The following is a 23,454-nucleotide window of genomic DNA, read 5'->3' as shown; positions in this document are numbered from 1 at the left end:
TGCGGGCATTTGATCGTGCGCCGGAAAAAAATTTGTGGCGTTAAAGGGAATTTCCGTTAACTCATTATTATCCCGTTAAGTTTGACAGGCCTAATATATATTTATATACCTGTATATATATTTATAAAGAGAGAGAGAATGGAATTTTACTCTTGTAAGGGAGCAGCAAGCCACCTTTTGAAGACACTAATGAAACATACCGATATAATAAGCTAAATCGGTTCCCCTTTAGCTCAGCAGCAGGAGCCGGAGGTGCTGCTCCTCACTACTGCCTTTTCGCCATTATTAGTATCATCGCATGCTGCAGCTGAATAGTGCGCTCTTTTAACTAAATAGTAAAGACAAATTCTTCTGACACAGAGCGCGAAGGCTGAGTGAATTTTGATGATGGATACGAATGGGCTGAGTTCCTTTCTTAATGACGCCTTTGTGGCCCAGCCTCATAGCAACAGTCTTCGCTGATAAGGAGCTCGATGCTGAGCCACTGATAACGCCAGGTTGCCTGTGCATTCAGCACAGATATAGACATACTTGATGACGCTTGCTTGTCTTCTCCAAATCTTTCATTTCAAAGGCAACCCGAGTAAAGTGCATCTCTGGTTTATGGCACAATGTAGTGAGCAGATGCGCATTGTATTCGGTCCTGTACTACACCTACAGAACATTTGCATTTACTTAATGAGGTAGTGTGTGCACAAGTCTGTTTATGCTTGTAGCAAGTGTTGTGCACTTAGCTACTCAATTACCTGGCTTACTGGTTTGTGAAAATGTCAGCTGTTCCAATGCCCCGTGCCACTTGGAACGTTAGAGCTCTGCCTTTCTTGATGCACACACACACACACACACACACACACACACACACACACACACACACACACACACTCTCTCTCTCTACAGTATATGGCCTACATATACTTCCAGCACACATTGAGACTTTTTAAATTGATTGTTATGTTTGCCTGTCGTTGTGTTTTTAGGACTGTGTCCCAGAAAAACAAGCTGACTGTGACTGTAATTGGTTGGGTTTTTTTTGTAAAGTTAATGTTTTTATTTATCAGTGGTTACATACACTCACACCGGCCAAAGCATTAGGCACATTTGTACAATCCGAACAGACAGGTTGAAATTATAGCTGGGCATAACGTTTAATTCAATGGTTCTCAAACATTTTACTCCATGTGCCATCAATCAAAAGTACTTTGCTTTGCCTACTTTGCCCCCAAAGCAGTGCCACTGGTCCGGCCTAGTCCATTTTCTGTCACGGTGTAGCTTCGGACCGAACAACAATAGTTCAGCAAAGGGACATTTAATTTGAAATCAATTTCAGCCTATCTTTGGCTGATAAATTAGTAATTGGATGATTATTTCATGCATGGTCTGTTTGTTTCTAATATAATTTGACTTTTACTTATATAAAAAAGCCATGGTACTGGCATTGAAACAGGAGTTCAAAACAATCAGAAATGAGCTGTCAATCAATTGTTTGTTAATAATTAAATTAATTAATAATCCATCCCGAGTTGAAACATAGAATGTAAGCTTTGATTCTGGTATTTGTAATATTATGTCATGTAATAATACAAAAATGAGTACAGTCGCTCCTTCACTCTATTGCGTTAAAAAATAAATAAATAAATCCATGATTGTGGTTGACTATGGCCTATTATTAGTCAAAAAATATTGAAAGACAAGTCATAGGTAGTCATATGATGGCAGTAATTTTATGATGATGACACATTACCTTAGATTACATTACCTTAACATTGCATGTAGTCAGCCATGGCGTGTTCGACATGATAGAGTGAAAAGAAGTTCTCCTCCCATTCCGTGTGCAAGTGATAAGTTTTTGGCTTCCTACTTTGTCCTTCTCCCCTACTCCGTTTGATACCCTTTCTTATGTTTAGAATAAATAAATTGTAGGCTCCTTTGCTCAGTAGTATGCTATGCTTAAAGCAGCGGCTGTCTCTTGTGTCCCTGCAGTGATCTTGTAGCCTGCAGATAAGAGTTGCACAAAAACAAAGAATAATGGGAGTGTAAAGGTGACTATAGGGGTGTTATTTCATGTTTACAGGGCTCTAATAATGTTAAAAACCGCATTTAGAAAGCCATGAACAGGTGTTCTATGCTCTAACAATTCAAATATTCCATTTATTAATATTGAATCCTCCCTCACGGAAATTCACTTAATGCGGTTGAGTCTGGAACCAATTAAGGAGAGACGACTGTATATGTATTTGTATGAATACTTTATTTACACGAGAATAAAACTGATATTAAATGTATCTGAAAATAGCTTGTACTGTGGTACCTTGGAAACTGAAACGTACGACAAAACCAATTAATCCATTCCAGCCACCCAAAAATATGAACAAAAAATACATTTTATGGAGAATAATTATAGTTTGACAATAATTATAGTAAAATGAACATTTTACGTCACTTTTAGCTTTATTGAAGCCTCTTGTGTAGACGCAAGGAGCGGAGAGAGAGAGGAGGGGAACCACACCCCAACAACTTCTCTACATCTTCCATGGTTTGTGATCTCTGTGTCACCCTCTGTGTAGTAGCCCGTGTGACAGTTCGTTTATGTTGCCTTTTTGATACTCTTATTTTGGTTCTGACTTCCTGTTTTGCTCCGTTCTGGATTTACGTTTTTCTCTCACACCCGCTGCTAATTTTGTTATCTCCTATTTAGTTCAGGTGCGCGCGCCCTTAGTTGTCTGAGCATTGTGAATGTCATTATTGCTCGTTGTAGCCAGATCCTTGTCCTGCTCTTTTACAGTTATTAAAAATATACTTTAGCCTGCTATTGGGTCTCATCTCTCACATCCTGGGGTCGCCGCCACAATACCGAGATGTGACACTCTGTTTTCTTAACACCTTTTGCAACATTAGCGGCAAACAGACTTGTTGGTGTAATATTCTCATTTGAGTTTGACAAATGTTCCTTACAGGATATTGTAGTATTGCGTCAACTAAGTATTGCGAGATTTGGTGTTGGGTATGTGATCTAAAATGGCTAAATAAACAAGCAATCCTGGGAGTAGTCCGTCCACATCTAAATACAACAGTTTGTTACGCGTACAATTGTATGATAAACCATGACAGTGTACGAGAATCGAGGCAAAATTTGGGCAAAAAAAATTGTCATTGCAAACCAAATCTTACGGAAACTGGGGTGTTCGAAACGTGAAGTTCTACGACTACGGAATGGGATCCAATATTCAAACAGCACAAGAATACACAATATGATTGACACTGTCCCAATTTAACAATATTTTTGTATTTATTGTGGTTGTAATTTGCAGTTGTGAAAAGAAGGGAAGAGTATTGAGTATTACAAAATCTCAGCAATCTTAAAAATTGATGAAGCGCAAACTACTGCAAACTACAACCACAACAATAATAAACATATTGTCGAATGAATTGTTCGTTATAATCTTTGCTAAGACAGAATGTTTACAACTCTTGTGTTGGATCATCATTAGATCAACATGTAATCCAGCAGAATATGATCTGAAGATGTGAGTTAAATGGTGAAGTGGCTGATGAAGATGAGAATAATGACAGTTGTGTTCATGACGAATGCTGGCTACGCCTGACAGCGGCAGTGACTCGGCAGCTGTTGATGAGCATGATGATTATAACGCTTAAGCTTCCAGATGAAAGAATAAAAACAAAAAAAATCACAACTGTTGAGAGCATCTGTGGGGGAAAAAAATCTGTAGATAGAAACCACAAAAATCTTGCGCTTATTTTTTCCTCTGGTTTGTTATCCAAACTTCATTAATTCTCAATTCAGCAGTCAAGTATCTTTATTAAATGCGCATCTTATTGGCAAGGCACACCGTTATATTGCAGGATACTGTAATTGTCACTGTAGTCAGCAGTATTGATAAAGTTCGTGTATCCAACCATTTGATTGACACCGCCGTAAAAAAAAATGGGATGCACAGTGGAGCTGTTATTGACACCACAATTGTCGTCAAAACCAAAATAACCCTTCTGTCATCTGACAGCCACTTGCGTTTTGACACAAAAAAAATAAACAACATCCTTCGGTAATTGAAGTCATGCCATAAAACTCGAGATGACTACATGGTCCGTCATAAAAGATTGAGTTGTATGGACGAGGTGTCCTCTCAACTCTGCAAAAAAAGAAAATAGGATTGAGGGAAAGATGGTAGGGATAACATGTAAGATTCATAAAGCTGGTAGAAGGAGAGAGGGAATGTTCTTTGCAACATGACATACATTTGGAATCAGATGCAGTCGCTGTAGCAGGGAGTCTTGAAATGCAAGCTGCATGTACCTTAGAGTCATCTCTCTTACTTGTTTGCACAGTTTAAAATCAATATAATTACATTTGTGGAGCAAAAATGTAGATATTTATTATATTAAAAGTGTCATATCTTCGAATACGACATCGGTTCTGACAGATTATATGCTACGTTTTCTGAAGAATATTCCACGTGTGTTAAAAATACTTAAAAAGCTGCTTGAATGCTTCAATTTGACAAGTGCTTAAATTTTGTGCTTTAAATTGCATGAAATTGCAACAAACAATAATTGCTTAGAGACAGGAAAAAATTGACGCATTTACTATGAATGTGTTCTCCTTCTGCTGTTATATGTTTGTAACATAATCCCATACATTTTAACGTGATTAGGAAAACACTTCATTTAAGATTGCATCGCTTCAATGTGTTGACGCTTAACGTTTAAATAATGCCTATAGCTGAAAAGTGCTGCAAAATGATTTCGGGTAAAAAAAGTAGTTGTGCCGCAGTGTGGATGTAGTTCAGCTTTCCATAACGAACATCGTGTTGCGCTTCTTTAGACAGCAAACGAGAATGAAGCCACAGCCAACAAGTGCGTAATATTTTGCCTCAATTGTTTGAAGATACGATTAATCAGCAATCAATTTAACACAATAAACATAATTTTTAACCAGCAGTTATTATGCACTTTCTTCGTAGCTACACTAATAAATGAACACATTTTAATTAGGGATATAAAATTATTAACATTTAATTAATCACAGTTGATAAATTAATTAATTATGATTAATCATGATTTGCAATTTTGTCTAAAATGTGTCCATTTTTACTGTACTTTATTAATATAAAGAGAAATGACACCACAGGATTATACAGTCTACACCGTATATTTAATATACTGTATGTTTATTAGCAGCTCCAAATGAACTGAACATTTCAAGACCTGCTAAACATGATAATATCATTTATCTTTTGTTTTGCAATTCCTCGGGCTATACAGTATAACTAGGCTATATGCTGGAGTTACAGGTATTTAGAACAGAAGTGTAACTTTCAAACACAGTACCGTAAGAATGGTAATACTAAGAGATACCACACTTTTATCCTACACAATTAAATTGGGCCATCTTAGCCATTGGTCTTTTTTTGTATGAAAAATCGAGGATTGCTTGAATTAACTTTCGTAGTTGCTACCCACAGACGACCAGCTTTTGTTGTGTTGGTGTTCAGAGTTCGGAGCGTGAATGCGCCTCGCAGTATGTGGTAGAGAACGAGGAAGTGTTGTTCGGAGGACGGACATAGAGAAGTGTTTGGAGATACATAAATGGTGTTGGAATTGAGCACTGCAGTTGGTGTTTTAAGGTAGGAATAAAGTTTAAGAATTTAATTTGAAAAAGCGTGCTAGTCTACATCTTTTGTGACGCTACACTTGCCTCCGTCCACCATCATAACATACTGGTGTGGCTTCCCATGATGCGCATACGTCCATGATATGTATACGTCAATTACCGTACTGTATTACTGCATCAACGCAAATAAATTAGTTACCACCGTTAAAGCGTTATTTTTTACAGCCCTTATTTTAATGTGCAGTTGATTTTCAATCAACTTTTGCACAGAATGTTCACAATGTCTGTTTCTTATTATTTGTAGATAGCCTTTTCTATTGAAAGCCCCAAACTGCTGTAATTAGGGAAAGCAACACAGTAAAAGAAAATGAAAAGGCCAACTGCGAATCTCTTAGGTGTCGCCAGCGGAATTTGTTCCAAGCCAAAACTCTGCAATAATGCTTTTTATAAGCACTTAGTTCCCATTGTAAGAAGGCTTCAGCTGGGCGCGAGCGAGCTAGCAGCTTGTCGGAGCAATGGCACACAGCTGAGCAGCCTTCTGTGGCTTCATCCTGGGTGCTGCAGGGTGGAGGGCGGGTGCTGTCCTTGGAGTTGAGCTGCAGCACCCCAGGCACGAGCACGGCCTGAGTGACAACCCCATGCTGCCTTTCGCCTGCTTATATTTGCATGCATGTCCTATTTATATACGCTACTTTCATTACCGCAGAAGTCCTACTGAAGTTTATTTAATTTTTTCACTTACAGCGACCTGCAAATTTTACTCTTTAAATAGTTCTGGGGCTCAAATGACATAATTGTAAATATATCCATCATGTTTAATAATCAGAGTTTGATGATGTCCGTGGGCTTCATCGAGTGCAAAGGATTTTCATTTAATATTAAAATGGTGCTTAAATTCACAGTGTGTGTACACAATGCTATACTGTACCTGTAGTATTAAAAATTGAGGTTAAATTTACAGTACCAGTCAAATGTTTGGACGTACTTACTCGCTGCTATAAATAAGGTGTGTCCAAACTTTTTAACTGGTAGCATATAGCTATCGAATTATGTTGTATGATCGCTAGCTGCTAGCGATCATATAACAGGAAACAGGCAGTCCTGCACGGAGGAAATTGATTGACAATGGTTTACCGCCAATCAGAATGCAGAACACAATGGGCCTTAGCCAGTCAGGACTGTTGTGACTGTTGTGGCTCTATACATGCTGAGATGAAGTGGACACGTCTTCAACTCTCACATGAGTATACAACACCCTCTACTGGTGGCAGTAGTAAATACAATAACAAACACATGGAACAGAGCACCGATAGATCACTCTAATACACCACAACGACGCAGAACACAATGCGGGTTCATACACTGTTAAAAAAAGTGCAAAATTGCACTTTAAAAAAATCAGCGAAAGACAGAATCCGCGAAAGGTGGACCACGATGTAGCGAGGGAACACTGTATTATTATTGCATGTATGAGGTAGATGTTATCTATTATTTATACATTTGTAAGGTGGAAAAGATTGAAAATGTGTATTGAAAACACTAAAAACACTTGATGTTGACCTTTGGAAAATGCATTACCCCTTAATGGAATTTAGTACTAAGTTGCATTGAAAATAGCAACCTATGTACGAAGATAATAATGTTGATGTTTTGAGAGGTTTATTATTAATGTTTAGTATAGTGGTTATTGTTTCCAGTGGCATAGAATCATTGAGTTTAGTTGGGAGCGGCTAACATGTTTGTAGCAGAACCATAAAAACAGTACAACTCTGTCATATACGTGCACTACTGATCAAAATTTTAAGAACAATTGAAAAATTACATTTTGCACTGTTGGAACTTGAGTAAGCAACCATTAAAGTGAAATCGGATGTTCGTCAGCTGATGAAAAGTTTAAGGCCACAGCTTTTAAAAGCCAACATCCTGGCAAAAATGTGGATTCAATGTCATTGTGTCAGGTATTCTGTCGTGATCTCTTGATGGCAAAAGCGGTTGAATGCAGTCAGATTGTTGAGCTACAAAAGCAAGGCCTCTCGCAGGACGCCATTGCTGCTGAAGTTGGACGCAGTAAGAAAGTCACTTTAAACTTCTTATGTTTTCCACACGGCACAGTGGAGGAGGGCCATCATGATCTGGGGTTCTTTTTCCTTCAATGGCACAATGGAGGTTGAGGTTGTGCAGGGGCGTCAAACTACAGCATTTTTTGCATTTTGAAGCTCTACCAGGTTAAATAATTTGTCAGCCTTGTTTACTGTAGTTTTCTCAAAAGCACTGCATTCTGTAATACGAACAAAGTTTTCCAATTGACGTTATATCACGAGCCAAATTAGAAGCAAGCAGACGAAAAAACCCCCAAAAACACCGGCAGTGACCGTTGTAACACGAGACGTTTACAGCTCTGTCTTGTCAAATGCACCGTGTACGTAACGGAACAAGTTTGCCAAGTAACTTCAGGTTCGAGCTGAGCTGAGGAAAATTTTGAAAAAATACCCGTCCGGAGTGTAGGCAGTGAACAACACGACACGAACCGTTTTCAACTCGGTCTTGTCAAATGCACCGCATACTCCTCTCTCTGACTGTAGGGAGTCTGTCTTGGGAGAGGCGGTCACTGTGTGTGACTGGCCAGTCAAAGAGTGAATGCATAAGTAGTTACCCAATGAGGATTTTCCTTCATCACGATTACAGATAATGACGAGCTGTACTCGTTTCATACTTGTACTCGGCAAAAATGCATTATCCGTAATCATCCGTAGTAGAGATCTTTGACTCGTGTTTTTGCAGTAGGTGTTTAAAAACAGCAGAGAGCTTGTCACAAAAAAGAATTTTTTACCATCTTTTTGCAGTATGTCTTTAAAAACTTTGGAGTGCTTCTATTAAAAACAGGGTCTTGGGCCAGCTTACAGTCGTCCCTCGCCACATTGCGGTTCGAATTTCACGGTTTCACTCTATCCTGTTTTTACATGTTATACTCATTATTTCATGTCTAGAGGGCTCTAATAATGTTAAAAATTGTATTCAGAAGGCCGTAAACAGGTTTTCTCTGCTCTAATTACAAAAATATTTAATTTATAAATAAGGAAGCCTACTGCATGGAAATTCACTTATCACGATCGGGTCTGAAACTAACCACGATAAACGAGGGATTACTCTCCGTCCTTAAAAACAGCAGAGCACTCATCTCATATAGACAATCTGTGACTACCATTTTTACAGTTGATCCTCAAAAACAACAGGGCACTCCCGTCACACACAGGATCTTTGACTAGCACAAAGTAAGAATAACAGTGAAGTGAGAAGTCCTCCCCTTCGTCTTTGTGAAAGTGTGGCTGTGCAATGATGAACGTCAAAACAATATCAGGTACTGTCAAAACACTTCACAAACATGGGGCTGTTTTGACACATGTAGCGAAGTTGCCTAGTTTAGATAATTAGGGATGAAGCATCTCTTATTGTCAATTCATAAAAAAATAGTATAATAATAATAATAATAATAATCATGTCAGCTTGAATAGGTTCATTTTTTCTTCTTGTTGAATACATCTTCAGTTTCATATGTTCAAACATGTTTTTTAGGTGGATTAGATGTTGTTTAGTGTTTTAGGTAAAAAAAAAAAACAACCTCCATCTAATGGGAGTTTTTTGTGTAGTAAAACTCCATCTAATATGCGTAAAAACATCTTTGAATGTAAGAACCTGAACATATACTAAAAAATTTCAGTTATATACCAATTGCACTGCGTTTGTTTTTGTTGAAAATCCTACTAAATTCTCCCGAGAACACGCTCTGTCAAGAACAAGGAAGAAGAAGGAAGGGATTAGTGAACAGCATCATCCAGGGTTCCGTGTACCTTTATAGTTATCGCTGTTTATTACAAGACTGCCTGATGAAAACCACTTTAACTTTGAAAAGTGGCTTGATAGATCTTCAGTGTTCCGGTGATACGCTTCCCTGCATCCTTCTCAATTATCCGGAACGATATTGCTCTCAAAAGGCACAATCCTGACAATGTTTGGACTTTGAAGCAGCGAAACCTCGTGGTCACGCTTTGTCTCTTTCGCATGCAAACATCCATACTAATTAAAGATTATCTACGTTCACGAAAAGTAACATCAGGCCCATGTTTAAAAATATCCATTATTGCATAGGCTTGCACTTTGTGTCCATCTGATAAGTTTGTGTAAGCAGGTATTGTTGGCCTCTTGGGAGAGCAAGTTTGCTGCATGCACACTGTCTCACTAGGAAGCCTGATTAAATATGAGTAAATATAGTTGGTGCTGTAAACCTGCAGGCTGAGGAATGTTTGCACAATCAACGGAATGGACAGACCCGCTCTCAAACTTGGATGAAGCAGTCAATTCCCAGTTGCACTTGATTACTTAAACAATTAGAAAGATGTGTAAATTATTCACTGGAGACAGCAATCTCAGGAAAAACGCTGTCGCTTTAATTAAATCACCAGCCGAAACAATAGAAAGAGCCGCAAATCATGGTGTAGAAAATGTAATTAGAGCATATTTGATCTTGGAGACAGAAACATTTACGTATGATATATTTAATTCAAAGAAAATACTACGATCTATGTAGGTCAGCTCTGTCTTTGTTCCATATCACTTAATATGGATAATTAAAAGTGTGTGTCATTGTTCTATGTCATTGTTTCCATCAATTATTCATAGTGGGAATGCTAACAGCGCTCTTCTCTTTTGACATGGGGTGCTTTAAAGTTGTGTGCAATGTCTCGGAGGCTGTATCACAATCCAAAGTGTACAATAGAGATGCAGCTGTTAAGTCAATGTTTGAGCGTAAAACGTAGCGTAAAGCACACACATGCTGTTTCTAGCAGAATCAGCTATTTTAAGACTAAATTCTAATTAACTTCATACATAACTGATGCTGCAATCAGGACAGGATCTCGATAACTAAGTAATAAGCAAGATTTGTTGTCTGTAATGACTAGGGATGAGCATGTGAAGAAACGGCAATGGTCTATGAAGGGAAAATTAATTAGCATTTTATTCATGTAGCTAATTAATTGTATTAAATTTTGATATAATTAAATAATGTAATCTTTACTCCAATCATAAACTGTAATCCAATACAGTTATTGTCGTTAATTGGTTCCAGACCCGACCGCGATTAATACATTTGTGCTCAGTAAGATTCCTTCTTTATACATTTAATATTTTTGTAGTTAGAGCATAAGAAATTGGTTTACGACCTTCTAAATACAGTTGATAACATTATTAGAGCCCTATAGACACTAAATAACACTCCGGCAGTCACTTGTACACTCATATTACCCAGTTTAGTAGACATAATAGTGGAAAATAAGACACAACATACACTCACATGTGAGCATTGACAGTTCCTTGTTTTTTTCTGGGCAGCGTACTTGGCTATTGTGGCTGTTGTCTCACCAATGTAATGTTACTCACACTTGATGACCAGTGTAGAATACTACTGTAATGTCCCTGTTTGTGGTTACGGAGAGAATCACGTCGCTGATGCACTTCAGTCGGTTTACTAAGAAAGAAAGAAAGAAGAAGACATATGTAGTGAACATTCACACAGGAGCTGCTGTCGACCACAACTTACACAAGTCATTCGCATGCTCCACAGTGAAAAACTGTGAAGTGAAAACTGAAATATATTTTGGACAATCATTTTTGTCTAAAACTGAGGTGCAAGAAAGCCAAAGTGCCTCTGTATAAATCTTTAGATGACATTCAGACTTTTAATGAGGTCTCCATCCCTCTGTAACTGGGTGTTTAACTTTCTCACAGGCAGGCCCCAGTCAGTCAGAGTCCACAATCGCACATCCAGCTCAAGAATTGTGAGCACTGGGACCCCACAGGGGTGTGTGCTGAGTCCGCTCCTCTACACGCTCGTCACCTACAGAACAACACCAGCATCATTAAATTTGCGGATGACACTACAGTCATCGGACTGATCATTGGTGGGGTTGAAACATCATACAGAAGAGAGGTGGCGGACCTCATAGCTTGGTGTCATGATAACAATCTCCTTCTCAATACAGATAAGACTAAAGAGATGATCATCGACCCAAGAACAAGGGAAAAGGAGCCGCATAATCCCCTGTTTATTGATGAGACTGAGGTGAAGAGGGTGAAAACCTTCAAGTTCCTTGGCACACACATCAGCGAGGACCTCACCTGGTCTCACAACACCCAACAAATTATGAAAAAGTCCCAAAGGAGACTGTACTTCCCGAGAAGACTGAGGAAATTTGGCATGTCCACCACAATCCTGAGTTGCTTCTACAGATGCACTATCGAAAGTGTCCTTACCGCCTCCATCACTGTTTGGTACGGTAACTGTACAACACGTGATAGGAAGGCACTCCAGCGGGTGATCAAGACCTCACAGAACATTGTTGGGGCAGCCCTCCCCTCACTGCAAGACATTTATAAATCTAGAGTCCTACGCAGAACACACAACCTCATCAAGGACAGCACACATCCACAACACTCATTATTCACACTCCTACCGTCAGGCAGACGCTACAGGAGTTTGAAGTCCAGGACCACAAGGCTGGCAAACAGCTTTTACCCACAGGCCATCAGGCTTCTCAATGAAGCACTCACACACGCCACACGCAACACACGCACACACTCATAGCACTTAATTTATTTATTTATTTGTATATTTATTTGTATTAATGTCTCTTCTGTTGTTGTTGCTTAATTTATTGGTGTATGTGTTTATGTTTCTTATGTTCTTATTCTTATTCTTTCTTGTGTTTTCTTTCTTTTCTTGGGCGAATGAACAGAATAAGATTTTCATTGCATAGTATAACTGCTGTTTTACCATGCACATGACAATAAAACTCTCTTGAATCTCTTGAATCTTGAAAAAAGTCAGTAAGTCTTATATTCGAGCCAGTACGGTAATTGCTTAGCCTGAGGCTGCAAGCTAAAACCCTTTACATCCAAATGCACAGACGAACAGTAACAAACTACAGTAATGCCAGCCTACTGATTCTTGTTGAGAAATACAAGCGTGTCAACACACTTCCTAAGGTGCCAAGTGGAGTGAATGCAGACATACTGCATCATAACACTAACTTTCTCAGCCTGCGCAACTTCAGTCCGGTCACTTTCATACCCTCTGTTGATAGATGCCAAGTTGTGTCTCGCTTCAAGAAGGATGGGACTACACAGATTTTTAGGAATCAAAAAGCCAATCCTTAACGTGGCACAAATATTGCCCTTCCCTGGACCCTTTGTATCAAAGCACGCAAATCCTCCTCACCCACGCCAGCCTGTGTTTTGATTTGATTGCACACTGAATAGATTGCTGAATAGGAGCTAAGAGTTTGCAGGTGCATGGCGAGATCACTTTCACTTAAGACCTTGACGAGCTCTCGCGCCTCGCCTTTATGTGATTATCAAGCGTGCTCTTCTGCTCGTTTCACATCTATAGGCGCATTGAAATTGCTTCATAGTCTTGCAGGCTCTATTTAAAGGACGGCGGCGTAATCAACCTCCGCCGCTCATCTGTAGGAAAATTGATGAGTGAAAAAAGTGAAGAGCTAAACTGTTTGGGCCCAATAACCGTGCAGTTGAAATGATGCACTCTTAAAATATTGCACCACAAGCTAAACATTAGAAGAAAAGAAGTGTTCACAGCTCAGACGCGTCTTGAAAGACAGCACCTTATTCAACTCTAAGTACACAGGCTGCTGTAGTGGGTCATGAGAGCACTATTCATCCTGTTGAAGTTGTGACAAGAAGCGGATTAATTCATCAAAAGCCTGCACTTATAAGTACATTCATTCACATACGGTATGTATGTCCATAGGTTCTACAGGTTTCATGAGGTGGACCCATAGAAGAAATCCAAGTGCTTGAAATGTCTTCTTTTACAATGATGTTTAGTATTGAAAGGTTTTAATTTGACAATATGTTTATTAATGTGGTTGAAATTTACAGTATATAACTGTATATGACCGCTCTTCTTAGATTGGATGTAATCACATTATGATTGTCTATCTGTGTGATAATAATATTTTTGTCATTTGTCGCATCTTGCTTCTATCCTCTTTAGCTCTCTCACTGAATAATCCTATTGATTTTTACAGAGAGGTGCTGTTATATCACCATTATGTTTGCTGAAGTGTTATTAAAACTCACAATGAAGGTGGTTTGATTGATGCTGTAATGTTCTGAGTGCGGTTTCTCTGTAGAATCACACCACACAGTCTTAGTGCACCGCTTTACAATGGCTACACATGTGCGATCACTAAATGTTGGACCTCCCTTGGGTAGCATGTTGGTTCTTAGTACAACAAAAAATTAGCAGCCAAGATCCTGATTGGATAGAACAGGAATTGCTAAATTTTGTTCTTCTGCAGGACCGAAACTTGCTGTACAGCAACGATGCTGTACAGCACATATAAACTAATGATAAACCACCAACAAACATGAAGGAAAAAGCTCTTTTCCAAGAAATGAACAAAATATCTTCTAGCATTTGACTCTTGAACCAATAAATATTGGCAAGTGACGCATTTTGAGCACAGTGAAACCTGGGCTGGAGGGTTTAAGTAATTTTTAAGCAAGCTGAGATGTGGCAGTTTAATAGGACAAGTCCCGTAACGTCTCTACTTATTGCCCGGGGCATTCAGTGGAATCAGGCCATATTTGGAAAAAGATTATTTGTGAATTTTTTAAACCCATTGTGTATAACAACTTCATTTTTAAACATTAATGATGATTTGGAGTGCAAGACAAAGTAGGACAACAACAACACAGCACAGCAGCAACAGAACCAATGTTGTAAAAGTGCTGATGAGTTAACAATAATAGAATAACAACGATACAATATACAATAATAATAATAATAAAAACAATAATAACAATAATACCAACAATAATAACAATAAACAACAGTGCAACATGCATGAGTTTCACGCAAACAGCTGAATTGCGATTGCAACATTTTAAAGCTCATGCAGAGGTAGACACAGCTGCTGACCACTCATGATACTTCAAAGGCAGGTACTGCCATCTTGTGGGGTGAATGAAAACTACATCTGGAGGTTGCCTACAGCCACATCCATTGATGATCTGTTGACTCTGCATTAATCAGAGACACCGGTGGTTATTTACTTTGTAGACCACGCACCCAGCAACTATAGGAGACTGCGGTTAATTGAATAGAGGTGTTCATTGGAGCATTTATGCCAGTACCGTTATTGTATTTATATTTTTATATATATATGTTAAATGTTAAATATGTTATATGTCAAAGCAACTCTTGCTCAGACTGTCACTATGAAAACTACTGAATGTATTTAAATGTAAAAATGTATGGTGATGTTATTGTCATTCATTATCTGGTGTTATGGAAGGTAGATAATCTTGCATAATGTAGCATAGTACAGTAAATAGTTAATGTCCATAACCTGCAATTATACTTATACCGTAGTTATATTGTCTTTCCGCAGTGAAATAATTTATAGTGCTCATACTTTATGTCATGAATGATTAAGCACAATTGTTAGGGTAAAGTCTGAGCTCGGGTGTCATGCAATATTACGTTTTATGTGTTTTGACCAGAGTATTGTCATATACTGTACTCATCTAAGTGATCCCAGTGTTCTAAAAAGAAGTGATGTCTGAGCATTTGTTCTCATTTGACAGCTTTTGCAAAAATCAAATTGACACATTCGATATCAGCCTAAGGCATACTTCTTCAAATAACACCCTGAGTGGGTGTTTTTTTTCTTCTTCTCTTGAATTCATGTGTGGCTGTGTGAATAGTGCGAGAATGAAGTGTTCAGAGTGCCTGGATAACTGAAATAACACAATTTCCAAAATGTTGCTTTTTGTGATAAGTCTTGTGATAGTCTCCATCAAATCCATACAGCTTAATTGAAGTAAATAGGTGTTTATCATTTCCACCAAGCGCAAAACAGTTTCGATTTCAGTTGGTGTTCACAAAAACGACACAGCTGATTTCTGTGAAACTATGTGGGAGGGTTGGATCTTGATTAAACTCTATTATGCTCTGTGAAAGGTGGATAGATCAATATTTTCTCTAAGTTTAGTAGTAGCTGCTTCCTAGCCAGCATACATGGACAACAAATACAAATACAGCGCTCTTCAATAACACTTTTTTAAAGGAATTTATTTTCTTGGCTTATTTTTGTTTATTTTTCTCACTTTTCCATTTAAGTCTCTGTGGTTTTGTTTGTTTTATTTCGAGCATACACACACAAATACATTGAAGTACTTCTCATTAGGGATATTGGCATAAATATCAGTTCATATCAGTTTCTCTGCCGATTATGATATGGGCGCGTGAGCGATGACGTCGTCCCTCCACACGACAACAAGCTTGCTAGCTCAGTATGTCTGCGGTCTGGAATGCTATTGTTTTGTAAATATGCAATTTGTAAAGACTGTAACGCACTTTAAATTTATTTATTATGAGTGCTATTGGGTCGCACGGTGGTCTAGTGGTTAGCATGTTGGCCACACAGTCACAGTCTGGAGATCGGGAAGACCTGGGTTCGATTTTCCCTTGGGCATTTCTGTGTGGAGTTTGCATGTTCTCCCCGGGGGTGTACACCGCCTGTCGCCCGAAGTCAGCTGGGATCGGCTCCAGCATGCCCCCGCGTCCCTAATGAGGATAAGTGGCATAGAAAAAGAATGGATGAGTGCTATTGGCCGGGGTTCCATATAAAGGGGAAACGCCAGGACAATTCCAAGGTCCCTTGACTGCCAGGGGCCCCAAAAAAATAGGTAATTACTAATAAAATTAGTAATTAATTAATAAAGTTGCACTAACAGTGTTTATTTGTGAAATGCACCCAGTGGCATCACAGTAAAAGAACCATAATACATGACTAGGCACGGGCTGGTTACCTGTTTCATGAAAAAGCCACGGTTTCAAAACGACTAAAATTATCCGCCATGCTGTGGGGGTCCAGAGCGTGGAAAATACTTTGTCGTCCTATGTTATTCCTTGCAGTCGGAACTGGGCTTCGACGTGTTGAAACCACAGGCGTGTGCTGTGTTGCCAAAAGTCAGGCATAGATAGCACCTGCGTTAGCTGTCTCGTTAGCACTGAGCTGTGATGTTGTCACCGTTGTTGGTCAACATATTACTCACATCAAGGGTCACCAAAGGTGGACATGTGATTGAGAATGAGACAGGAGTCGAGGATAAGCGACCGTTTCCTCTCACTGAACAACAACCACTTAACGTCTCAGTTGCCAGCAACAGTCACATGACCCGGAAATTGAAGTTTGTGGAAAGTTTCATGGCACAGTTTCATTCACCACTATGAAATAATAATGTCACATTCCGAGTTTTATTTTTTATTATTTATGTTGTGACCTTCTTAAGCCACTTGATTGCATGTACTTTGCATTTCGCTTTTTTCTTTTTTTTTTAATAAGAAAATATTTATTGAGTTGTGACTTGAGCTGCACGATAGAACACAGTAGAACGCATTGAGAACTGCATTTTATTTATTTATTACAGTATTTATTTCAAAAGAATTTGGTTATTTTTTGTTATTTCGTTTAAATTCACACAGTACAGACCAAAACGTTGGACACACCTTCTCATTCAATGCGTTTTCTTTATTTTCATTGTCGATTCTCACTGAAGGTATCAAACCTACCAATGAACACGTGTGGAATTATGTACTTGTGTGAAATAAATATCTTATATTTTTGATTCCTCAAAGTAGCCCTCCTTTGCTTTTTTGATCGCGCTGCAAACCCTTGGTGTTCTCTCAATGAGCTTCATGAGGTAGTCACCTGAAATGGTTTCCACTTCACAGGTGTGCCTTGTCAGGGTTACTTAGTGGAATTTCTTGCCTTATTAATGGGTTTGGAACCATCGGTTGAGTTGTGTGTCCAAACTTTTGGCCTGCACTGTATGTACCACTTTCTATTGTTCTATTATATGGTTTAAAAATAAATGTTTTGACGTGAATTTGTTTGTCTTTTCAATAAAGATATTTCAAAATAACAGATTTTAGAGCTGTAGTTATAATACCGTGAAACCATGTTATTTTTGACCAAGGTTATCATACCATCAGAATGTCATACCGGCCCATGCCTATACGTGACATTAGTTAGAGGATATCAAATATCGAATATCCATTGTCTTTACTTTTCACGTTTACAGTTTCACAATTCAGCCTGCCTGAGAAGGAGCAGGAAGCAGCAGAGGTTATTTAAAGCCTTCCCCTTGTCCGTGTTAGTAATTTGTTTCATACTCCATACTATGGAATCAAAAACTGCACGTACCTGTTGTTATTCTCTGTGAACCAGGAATTGGCATGCTAACGTGCGGACAGGCAAACAAATACACAAATGGTGCGATTCAATCGTGGTGTAGGTCTGCACCCTACTGAGAGCTTAGTTTCTTTCTTGTTTTGTAGGCAAAAAGCCCAAGGCAGCGAGTGTTGTTTGGCAAAGGAAAATAACAAATAACTTTCACTGTACTCTCTGGTCATGTAGCACCAATTAAGATAATATTTACACCTCGCTACAACAGGGACGGCCCAGTTCTATCTTTTTGCTGGTGAAATACGTCTTGTCCTTGTTTGTTTGGTATCATTATAACCTGCCGGAGAACAACCCGACCCACATTATGATGCTCAGGGTGACATATCGCTCAGGATGTTTTGTCTCTTCAATGAAGTTATTGTGTTGAAAGCCACCGCAAAGAATAATACAAATGTGTTCTTTGTCTAAATCACAACAAGGTGAAGTGCGACCGCGCACATACAACTGGGACACACTCTCATTTCATACTCTATAACGCACTCTGGCAAATTGCAATTCATCGTGTGTGGAGAGAGTCAGTTTGTATGACCTTCCAGGATGCAGCTATTCCCATGATAAACCCATCTATCTGAAGGGTTTTCTTACTGCCTAAAGCTTTCAAGAGCAACTTTGATTTGCCTCCTATGATATGCTATTTCTTGCAACCCCGCCAAAAGTGAACACACCCAAATGTGGCAGTTCCTCATCTGCCGGCGCCTCAACAGATGCCATAAGTCCCCGCTGACTCAAACATATAATATATTTCCTTTTGTGCTGAGATGAAAATGGGCCAGCCCTGCAGGAGATGCCTTTACTAATGCACCCTGTTGAGGGAAAATCACAATTTAACATACAATAACAATGTTTCTCACTTTGAAATAAATCATGTTGTGAGGGCAGTTGATTTGAATCTATCTTGCCAAGTGACAAGTTAGAATGATTGAGCCCGTTCAAAAATATCACTGAACCAATCAGCAGGATTACCCAAAAACTACACAACCAATTTCCATGGATATTTATGGAGATATGGAACATGTACTGTCCAAAAACCCATTATATATATATATATATATATACAGTATATTAGAACATATTCACATGACAGAGAAGTGACAATGTACACGTCATCTAAATTCATCCTCATTTTGTGACTAATTTTGAAACTAACGTTCTCATCAGTTGCGAGTTGCATGTTTCTGGCATGTTACTTTGTTGTTGTTAGCGTTAGCATTCCGAGTCCACTGAGTGCTGAAACGCTGTCGCCTTCTTGATTCGTTTTGCTAGTCGATAACAGTTTGACACCTACATGACTTAATTGGCTTAAATTTTTCTTAACATCACAGGTGAACTCGTACAGTGTGACGTGATCAGCAACACATCTAAGGCCTTGTCAACACAGAACGCCCCTGGGATTATTATTATTTATTTATTTGTCAGGTTGAAAAAAAAATTGTGTCCACACAAGTGTCGGTTTAGTACCTTGGTTAGCGTCCGCCCTGGTTAGCATGTTTTTTTGTTAACGTAGAAAACCTAGGCCACACTTTTGCCTCGGTATGTGTGCATTCTCAGGTCAGCGTACAATATGGTGTACATCTTGTTGTGTTATGACTGCATGAGTCCATCTGTATTCTTAATGTATATTTTTTAATCACAAAACATCTCTTTTTGTTAGCATCCAATTAGCTAGCGAACAAAATGGCAACCAAAACTGGAAGCCTGTCTACGATGTCATCAGCGGTTGACTCTCAAAAATTTTAACACAAACGTTTTATAATTATAGTTTTACATGCATTAAACAATTCAAAATTTCTATGAAGTACGAATGAAAGGGCGAACATTTAAGATTGCTTTTACCTTCATTGAGGACCACTGTTCCCAAAGACACGATGTGGCAGCAAGACACCACATGGACACCGTCTTCCTGTTTTGTCATGTTATTTCTTGAATTCAATAATGTGTCTCACCTTCTTTATCAAAATGCCGGCACTTGCAACTTTCTACGGCTCTTTTGGGTTACACTATTAACGTGAGAAACACTACTGAATTAAAAATACAAGTCATGTCAAAACAGGAAGGTGGTGGCGGTTGATCTCGCCACCACATCGTGTCTTTGGGGACAGTCGTCAAGAATCACGTTTTCAGTGAAGGTAAAAGTAACCTTAAATGTTCATTTATCGCTTTCATTCATCATTTATATGTCAAACTGTATTTGTAAAACTACAAAAACATGTTTTGTGTTAACATGTTTGGCTTCCTGGAACGGATTCATTTGATTTACATTATTTATTATGGAAAAAATAGATTCAGTTAGCATCTGTTTTGGTTAGAGTCACACCTAGTGGAATGAATTAATGATGCTAACCAAGGTTCCACTGTAGTCGCATCCAGACTGGAACGGATTAATCCACAAGACACGCCTACCTGTAGCGCTGGAAACAGACACACAGAGAGAAACATGTGACTTTAAAACTATAGAATGTGCATAAAGTCCATCGTCTCATCCAAGAAGTGGAATTACTTGTGTGAGTCATTTTGGAGCATCAGACAAAAAAATATCACGAGAATGTCGACTGGGGTGACTCATGCCGGTTAAAATATTCATGTTATGTTGGCAGCGATCACTTCTGCTCACGTGGCGATGGGTCGATAACGTCACTGTTTTCAGAAAGTAGTGGTTTGCATATTCACACGGAAAGGACACGGCTACGTTGCCAAATATTCACACTCTGCAAGACCTCTTCAGGCCAGAACGCCGTTGCTGTGTGCATGAAAGGCTGAAACGATAAAATACTGTGCCATTTCGACCTGAAAACGTTACCGTGTGGACAGCCCCTAAATCACTTCTAAGTGTGTGCCTGTCTTAAATTGTTGTTAGTTATGGAATTATGCTGAGTGGAATAACAAGCTAACTAGCTGATTAGCAGGACAGAGATTCATGTGTTTGGATTGCTGCTGAGAGCCCAAACTGTTGTTTGCCACAAAGTAATCCGACAAACAAACACACTGATTTTATTTTTATTTTATTTTTGTTAACAGTGAAACGACTGGTCTATGTGCAGAACTGGAAAAGATTAGCATGTATGCTAATGAAGCTCTGAGTAGCACTTTACAGTCGTCCCTCGTCACATCATGTTTACAATTTTTCGGGCTTATTCTATCATGGTTTTTCCAACTTTATTAATCAATAAATCATCGCTGTTCTGTGGTTGACTACGGCCTATAATTAGTCCAAAATTGGCATATTTAAGCAAAATTTACATATTTTTGGTCATATAACTTCTAATGCTGGCTGTCACAAGGTGTTATCCTTTGGAAGTAAATGTTGCAGTAGAGGATCATGGGAAATTGAGTCCCAACACCATTTTGGTGGCTACTGTCATATTGTCGTGCCATGTAGGTGTGATCCAGATTGTCAACTGTCAGCAACTTCTTGTGTTCAGAAGCTTATCCCTCTAATTAGATGAGGTTGTTGTGCTTATGTGCGACCTTGTGTTCCCTTAGAAATCAGAAGAAATAACAGCTGTGCATGAAAGTTTCTTTTAGCTGCACTCGATGTTCCTCGGTTTTGAGGGTGGCAAGCCTTGGCGGTGTTCTTCACTCTCTGAATTAGGGATGAGCAATTGACCATGTTTCATTAATCGTCTATTGGGTAAATATAATATATATAAACTATATTGATTATGAAGACATCTTCAGTACAATCGGAGCCTCATAGAAGCTACAGTACATTTACATTTTCATAATTAATTTCATGATCATTTATTGGATTTTTCTCTACTTCGAAACACGGTGGTTTAGACAATAGGAATGTTTTATATTATTTGAAACAGGATGGGAGAATCTCTCAGAATGTTTTAATGTGCAAAATAATGTTGCCACGAGTTGTACCATGGTGCAGGTCTGTAGTTCAACTTCTTATAGCTGAACAGACGACTGAACAGCTCCTCTGTTGATAAGATGTGATCCCTACAATTGTGAATTATTCCTAGAAATGATTCAATTATTGCTCATATTCCTATGTTTAATGTGCGTTTGATTTTGACATCCACTCATAAGGATGTGTTTTGCAGAAGATTCTTTGCATTAACTCTGGATAATCGCTTCACATTCTTTTTCTTTTTTTTTTGGCTTTGTCCTGTAGGCTGTTGTGTGGCTGAGAAGGCAAGGCGCTGCACCTAGGCTCAGTGCCTAGTTGACACATGGAGAAGTGACTGGAGCCGTGCTGGATGGAGGCCAAGACACTGGATGGCGAAGACGAGGAAGCACACAGTCTTGTGGGTCGCTTGTGATGTTTGTTCTCTTTCTGTCACGTGTGGAACGATGGCACAAAGAATCCGGATAGACAGTCAAGGCTAAAGAAACATTTGTGAAGAGAATCTCGGTTTTGTTTGAGCGAGAGAGACGAGATTGTAGGGCTCCAGTAGACGCAAAGCTACAATTCCTTCGTGTTATTGTGTTGGATTGACAACCAGACCACCATGGCCAGGTATCATAACAAAGCCTCCTGGTTATTGTTCTTAGTTCATCTGGTGCTAACAGGTATAGCATTGGAATATGAAGGTGTTCCTGGTCAGTGGACTCGTTATGGACAATGGGATGCAAAAACAACAGGAGAACTCAGCTTCATCCTCAATACCAACATCAGCAAAGCTCTGGTGCTCTACCTGGACGATGGTGGCGACTGCGACTTCCTAGAGCTGCTCATATCAGATGGGAGACTCCATTTGCGCTTCGCCATCCACTGTGCCGAGCCGGCATCCCTGCACACGGAGACGCGCATCGACGACCTGCGCTGGCACCGAGTTGTCCTCTCGCGGAATTACCGAGAGACCAAGCTCACGGTGGACAATGAAGAGAAGGCGGCGGAGGTCAAGTCCAAGAGGAAAGCGATGGTCGTGGCCAGCGACCTCTACGTGGGCGGGATCTCGCCTGATGTGCGTCTCTCCGCCCTGACGTCCAGCAACGTCAAGTACGAACCGCCTTTTCAGGGCCTCATTGCAAATCTGAAAGTAGGGGAGGCCTTGCCTTTGCTGTTGGACGGCCAGGCTGTCCACAGCGACTTGGACTACATATGTGCCGCACACCCCCCCTGCAGCAATGGAGGCCTGTGCTCTGTCAGCCAGGGAGAGGTCCTCTGTGACTGCATCAACACCAGCTACGTGGGAAGCTACTGCCACGAAGGTGAGGCAAATCACACCTTTGTGTTTACAGCGAAACACCTTGGTAAATAATCATGGAACTGATTGAAGTAAAATCTGTGAGAGTACAATCAGTTACCTATGCACAACTTCTAATGTGACAGCAGCTTGATGTCCTTTGTTTACTTGTTTATTTGCTACTCCAAAATACTCAGGAGACAATTTGAAAGCCAATTTTAACTTTGAACCACGCAATTGAAAACTTCCAACAGAAGTCAAGCTTAACTTTAATTTGAAAATATTTGGCTTTAATATATTTAGCCGCAAATCAAACAAATAAAACAAAACAAAAATGTAGGGTCCCAATACAAGGGCT

General features: G+C 39.3%; 1 protein-coding gene across 10 annotated transcripts in view; it reads left to right on the top strand.

The window, feature by feature from the left end:
- The window catches only part of LOC129169290 (neurexin-2-like), a 217,883-nt gene that overhangs the window by 32,176 nt on the left and 162,253 nt on the right, over positions 1-23,454 (top strand). For all 10 annotated transcript variants that reach the window (XM_054755575.1, XM_054755578.1, XM_054755577.1 and 7 more), the window contains exon 3: positions 22,082-23,121. In XM_054755575.1, coding sequence (XP_054611550.1) covers positions 22,419-23,121 — 703 coding nt within the window. In that variant the 5' untranslated portion in view covers positions 22,082-22,418. The remainder of the gene's footprint in view (positions 1-22,081; positions 23,122-23,454) is intronic.

The sequence above is a fragment of the Dunckerocampus dactyliophorus genome, chromosome 16, assembly GCF_027744805.1.
Source record: "Dunckerocampus dactyliophorus isolate RoL2022-P2 chromosome 16, RoL_Ddac_1.1, whole genome shotgun sequence".
Lineage (NCBI taxonomy): Eukaryota > Metazoa > Chordata > Actinopteri > Syngnathiformes > Syngnathidae > Dunckerocampus > Dunckerocampus dactyliophorus.
The sequence above is the reverse complement of the archived record's forward strand: the minus strand, read 5'-3'. Positions and strand labels throughout refer to the sequence as shown.